Source organism: Lepidochelys kempii, chromosome 12 (genome assembly GCF_965140265.1).
Source record: "Lepidochelys kempii isolate rLepKem1 chromosome 12, rLepKem1.hap2, whole genome shotgun sequence".
Lineage (NCBI taxonomy): Eukaryota > Metazoa > Chordata > Testudines > Cheloniidae > Lepidochelys > Lepidochelys kempii.
The window spans coordinates 5,112,563-5,118,562 of NC_133267.1; the positions used below are offsets into that span (position 1 = coordinate 5,112,563).

Sequence of the window (6,000 nt, forward strand, 5' to 3'; positions counted from 1 at the left end):
CAAGACACCAGCAGGCAAATTACGGCCCGCAGAGCTAAGGTGACCCTTCCCACTTAACTTTAACGCTGCCGTGGGCAGCCCTGCCCTGGGGAGTCCCTCAGGGATATCTCAGTACTGAGGGCCCGAAGGTGGGAGCTGCACACTCTGATCACCATCAGGCTGTGGCTTCATTCCCGTTGGACTTACATAATGGGTCAGTAAAGCCGCTTGAGTGGCCGGTGGCCGCACTATCCCCCGGCACACCACGCTGGCGGACCAAGCTCTTGTGAGTGATGGGATTGGGAACTGGTTCTTGGTGCCAGACCCGAGATCTCCACTGGGGCAGCCTCGTGGAGCCAGAGATGGATCTGGCCACAGATTCTCCCCTCCCTCGGTGCAAAAATCAGGGTTTGAAAAAGTTGACTTTTAAAAAGCAGCTCCGCTTCTCGTAGAGTCCTCAGCCAGGAGGGATGTGACGAAGTGGGACTGTTCTTAATGTTTCCTCTGAATAGTGTGGGGGTGCCTCAGTTTCCCCTATGCAGTTCTTAAGTATCTAGGTGGTGGGATAAGGGTGTATGATCATTGTAGAGCCCTAGAGGGCAGGTGTGTGCAGGGTTCTGGACACAGAGAATGGCCGACACCCTGTTTCCTGGCAACTGATGGCCTGGGCCCTTCCCCCCTGCAAGGTGAGAGCTAAAGAGTTGGAGAACAAAGGAATCAGGTGACCTCCTGGCCCGGGACAGGGACAAAGCCCAGAGGAAGAGGGGCTGGAGAGAGTTTCAGTTTGGGTCTGGCTGGGGACATGGAGTGAAGTGCAGACGGGGTTGTCTGGCTCAGTGCCCCCCAAAATGGACCCGGCTGAGGGGTCCTGTTCTCTGCACCTACAAGCTCTGTGTTAGACCATGTTCCTGTCGTCTAATAAACCTTCTGTTTTACTGGCTGGCTGAGAGACACGTCTGACTGTGAAGTTGGGGGGCAGGACCCTCTGGCTTCCCCAGGACCTCGCCTGGGCGGACTCGCTGTGGGAAACGCACGGAGGGGCAGAGGATGCTGAATGCTCCGGGTCAGACCCAGGAAGGTGGAAGCCGTGTGAGCTGTGTGTCCTGCAGACAGGCTGCTCCCAGAGAGGAGACTTCCCCAGAATCCTGACTGGCTTCATGGGGAGCAGTTCCAGAGCATCGCCCAGGGACTCTGTGACAAGGGACCACTGTGATCATCTAGGCCAGGGGTTCTCAGACGTTTGTCCTGGTGACCCCTTTCACATACCAAGCCTCTGAGGGCGACCCCCCTTATAAATGAAAACCACTTTTTAATATATTTAACACCATTATAAATGCTGGAGGCGAAGCGGGGTTTGGGGTGGAGGCTGACAGTTTGCGACCCCCCATGTAATCACCTCACAACCCCCTGAGGGGTCTCGACCCCTGGCTTGAGAACCCCTGATCTAGTCGTCTGACACCCTGCGTAACTACAGCCTTGCCCCCAGCCGGAGGCTGCATCAGATCAGTGTCCCTGGGGTCAGGCACTCAGCCAAACTGCGGGTTCTGCACGGGAGAATGCACCAGCCCAGATCCACCTGTACATAGTTAACTGCCGATGTAGCTGAGCAGCGATTAGGCCAGCAGCAGCTTGGCCTCATGCAGGCTTATGAGGGCTCAGTCCAAAAGCCCCACACCTGCAGATGGTGGACGTGCCTCGGGGAAGCTGGGTAGGAAGCTAGTCCCTGAGGTGTCTCCCTGGAAAGCAGAGGCTCCTGGAGAGAGGAACAGGCCTAGGCAGACAATGTGCCCCGGCAAGGCACTGGAGCAGCCCGGCAGAGAACGAGCCGGGTATGGGATCTCCTGGGGCAGCGAAGAGTAAAGAGCTGTTGGGGGATGACTAGCATCTGGCCAGAGACCTGGGCTCCAGGCAGGGATCAAACCTGCAAGTGCCCCCGGGCTGGGGTGGTGAAATGCAAGACTGATTAAGATGGGGCAGAGAGCTGCTGGTGGGGCAGCTGACTGAAGCTTTCCCTGAGGGCTTTGGGTTGCCCTTGTCTGTTAAATAAAGGGGGCCCTCTGACGAATGAGGCTCTTTACTACTAGAAAGGCCACCTTGGACTTGTTTATATCCTGGGTGAGGGGAAACCGAGGCTGGGACTCACCTACAGGGCTGCGCCTTGCCCTGGGGGGTGTGCCAGGGTGCTCTCCATGCCATTACAGGCCCCAGATTCCCCTGCAAGCTCTAAGCTGGGCCCCACAGCAGCATACCCATTTCATGGCACCTGATGTGGCAGATGTGACTGGAGCGGTGGCTTTAAACAGGAACAAAATGCGGCTGCGACCTTGACTGTTAGTCCGCCCCGCAGAGCCTAGCTGCTTAGTTCAAACCAGAGCAATAACAACCTCTCTACCCAGCCTACGGGAGCAAGAACTTGTTGGACTGGCTGGATTTGCGGCTTGCTTGGTTGTGAGTGCCTCTGTGGGGAGGTGGGGGGCTGAGGAGGACAGGCAGGGAAAGGTCACGAGAGCGATTGCATTTAGCTCTGGACACAGCGAGCTCCCCGATCATTATCTCTGGCAGGAGGGAGCCTATGGTCTGGGGCCTGCCCCCTGGCAGTTCTGTCTCCTGCACTCACCAGCGGCTCCTGGTGGTCATCCCTTGTGCCATTCCTGGGACGGGTGTCTAGACTAGTAACGCAGCTGCGGTTTAGTGGGGTCAGATACTGCGTTAGCCAGCCCCAACCTCAACTCGGGCCCTCAGCTGTGGGTCACAGGGAGGGGAGGGTGATCTCTCCACTACTCAGCCCAGTCCCACAGAGGGATCTCAGAACCAGGACTGCCCTTGGCCCAGGCTCTGGCTTCAGTGGGAAGCCCCTGTGCAGAGCAGCACCCCGGGGTGGGGTGTCCATGGGTCTTGCATTGCCAAGTAGATAGGTTCCATGCAGTGCCATGAGGCTGCTTACAACCAATGAGTGGTGCCCAGCGGCCAGGGGGTAGGTAGCTGGTATGCCCCGGCCAGGCCAGGGTCCAGTCAGAGGGGTGGTGGTGGGGCATGTGAGCCGTGGCTATCTGGGCAGGTTTGCAGCCCAAGGGCCAGGGTGGCTGGGAGGAAATCAATCTCTGCCCTGTCTCTGGAGTGTGGTGCTGGGCCAGGAAGGGTAGGGACAGCTGGCTCTGGTGCAGACCATCTGAGTGAGCTACCAAAGCCTAGGACTCCTGCCATGGGGGCAGCGGCGGGCTGGGCTCCAACTTCCTGCCGGTGGGGAAGGACTGGTGCTGGTACCCTTTAGCAGAGAGGATGGAAGGGGGAGTTCCTGGGAACAGCAAACACCCCTCCTAGGGCGTTTGGGGGAGAAAGTGGGGACTTGCTGTGATCTCCCAGCCCCGCCCTGAGCCATGGTTTATTGCTCGGGGTGGGGGACAGGTGGTGACCCCCAAAGTTACCTCTCACATCAGTCCCTGGGTTCAGCTACTTCTCACTCTGAGGGCGTCTTCACGGCAGACTTAACCCGGGCTCCTGCAGTCTACTGGGCCAAACGGAACTGAATCTGGTCTCACGTGGCGGGGGTAGGGTCCCTCCGTGGGCATGGGCTGGATTGACACTCAAGTGTCAAGATGTTTACGAACATTTGCCAGGTCTAAGAATGTTGGTTCACCAGTTTGAACAGCAGGCGTGATCCAGACGCACCCTTTCTCGTGAACAGAGGATGCAGTCGTTTATTTTTAATGTGGAGCTGGCTTCATCACGCAGTTTTGTACTCCCGAGACAGTAATGCCAAAGAAAACTCTTTCTGATGAATAATTCAATCCGGTTCTTTCCCCACAGCCAAACCTGTGGATAATCAGGGAGAGCCAGCCAGGTAGGATCTAGGCCAGCCCCAAGCAGTCTAGGCCCTGGTCTACACTAGAGTTTAGGTCGAATTCAGCAGCGATGTAAACCTGTAAATCGATGTAAACCTGCACCTGTCCACACGATGAAGCCCTTTTTTCGACTTAAAAGGCTCTTAAAATCGATTTCCTTAATCCACCTCTGACAAGTGGATTAGCGCTTAAATCGGCCTTGCTGGGTCAAATTTGAGGTACTGTGGATGCAATTAGATGGTATTGGCCTCCGGGAGCTATCCCAGAGTGCTCCATTGTGACCGCTCTGGACAGCACTCTCAACTCAGATGCACTGGCCAGGTAGACAGGAAAAGGCCCGCAAACTTTTGAATTTCTATTTCCTGTTTGCATGGTCACCTGCAGCTTGCCACGCTGGCCAGAGCTCATCAGCAGAGGTGACCATGATGGAGTCCCAGAATCGCAAAAGAGCTCCAGCATGGCCGAACGGGAGGTACGGGATCTGATCACTGTCTGGGGAGAGGAATCCGTGCTATCAGAACTCCGTTCCAGTTTTCGAAATGCCAACACATTTGTAAAAATCTCCCAGGGCATGAAGGACAGAGGCCATAACAGGGACCCGAGGCAATGCCGTGTGAAACTTAAGGAGCTGAGGCAAGCCTACCAGAAAACCAGAGAGGCAAACGGCCGCTCCAGGTCAGAGCCCCAAACATGCCGCTTCTATGATGAGCTGCATGCCATTTTAGGGGGTTCAGCCACCACTACCCCAGCCATGTTGTTTGACTCCTTCAGTGGAGATGGAGGCAACATGGTAGCAGGTTTTGGGGACGAGGAAGATGATAGCTCACAGCAAGCAAGTGGAGAAACCAGTTTTCCCGACAGCCAGGAACTGTTTCTCACCCTGGACCTGGAGGCAGTCCCCCCCGAACCCACCCAAGGCTGCCTCCTGGACCCGCCAGGCGGAGAAGGGACCTCTGGTGAGTGTACCTTTTAAAATACTATACATGGTTTAAAAGCAAGCATGTTTAATGATTGATTTGCCCTGGCATTTGCGGCTCTCCTGGATGTACTCCCAAAGCCTTTGCAAAAGGTTTCTGGGGAGGGCAGCCTTATTCCACCCACCATGGTAGAACACTTTACCACACCAGGCCAGTAGCACGTACTCAGGAATCATTGTAGAACAAAGCATTGCAGTGTATGTTTTCTGGCATTCAAACAACATCCGTTCTTTATCTCTCTCTGTTATCCTCAGGAGAGTGATATCATTCATGGCCACCTGGTTGAAATAGGGTGCTTTTCTTAAGGGGACATTCAGAGGTGCCCGTTCCTGCTGGGCTGTTTGCCTGTGGCTGAACAGAAATGTTCCCCGCTGTTAGCCATTGGGGGGGGAGTGTGAGGGGCTAGCCACGCGGTGGGGAGAGGCAAAATGTGACCTTGGAACGAAAGCACACAGCTGTGTATGTAATGTTAACAGTAAGGTTTACTGTGAAAGAGTGTAGCCATTGTTCTAGAAAATGTGTCTTTTTAAATACCGCTGCCTCATTTTTTTTTTCTCCACCAGCTGCATGTGTTTCAATGATCACAGGATCTTCTCCTTCCCAGAGGCTAGTGAAGATTAGAAGGCGAAAAAAACGCACTCGTGATGAAATGTTTTCTGAGCTCATGCTGTCCTCCCACACTGACAGAGCACAGACGAATGCGTGGAGGCAGACAATGTCAGAGTGCAGGAAAGCACAAAATGACCGGGAGGAGAGGTGGTGGGCTGAAGAGAGTAAGTGGTGGGCTGAAGAGAGGGCTGAAGCTGAAAGGTGGTGGCAGCGTGATGAGAGGAGGCAGGATTCAATGCTGAGGCTGCTGGAGGATCAAACCAATATGCTCCAGCGTATGGTTGAGCTGCAGGAAAGGCAGCAGGAGCACAGACTGGTGCTACAGCCCCTGTGTAACCAACCACCCTCCTCCCCAAGTTCCATAGCCTCCACACCCAGATGCCCAAGAACGCGGTGGGGGGGCCTCCGGCCACCCAGCCACTCCACCCCAGAGGATTGTCCAAGCAACAGAAGGCTGGCATTCAATAAGTTTTAAAGTTTTAAACTTTTAAAGTGCTGTGTGGCCTTGTCCTTCCCTCCTCCACCACCCCTCCTGCTGCTTCTGTCCTCCACCACCCCTCCTGGGCTACCTTGGTAGTTATCCCCCTGTTTGT

At 55.2% G+C, this 6,000-nt stretch overlaps 1 protein-coding gene across 1 annotated transcript; it reads left to right on the forward strand.

The window, feature by feature from the left end:
* The first annotated feature begins 4,200 nt into the window (after positions 1-4,200).
* Positions 4,201-6,000, forward strand: LOC140896117 (uncharacterized). The gene is made up of 2 exons (XM_073307280.1): positions 4,201-4,777; positions 5,362-6,000. The coding sequence occupies exons 1-2, from the start codon at positions 4,279-4,281 to the stop codon at positions 5,880-5,882; spliced, it is 1,020 nt and encodes a 339-aa protein (XP_073163381.1). The 5' UTR covers positions 4,201-4,278; the 3' UTR covers positions 5,883-6,000.

Excerpts from the sequence above, each read along its gene's own strand:
- LOC140896117 (XM_073307280.1), top strand. The coding sequence starts at position 4,279 with ATGGCCGAACGGGAGGTACGGGATCTGATCACTGTCTGGGGAGAGGAA. Across the intron at positions 4,778-5,361 it reads AGGCGGAGAAGGGACCTCTG|CTGCATGTGTTTCAATGATC; the intron begins GTGAGTGTACCT and ends TTTCTCCACCAG.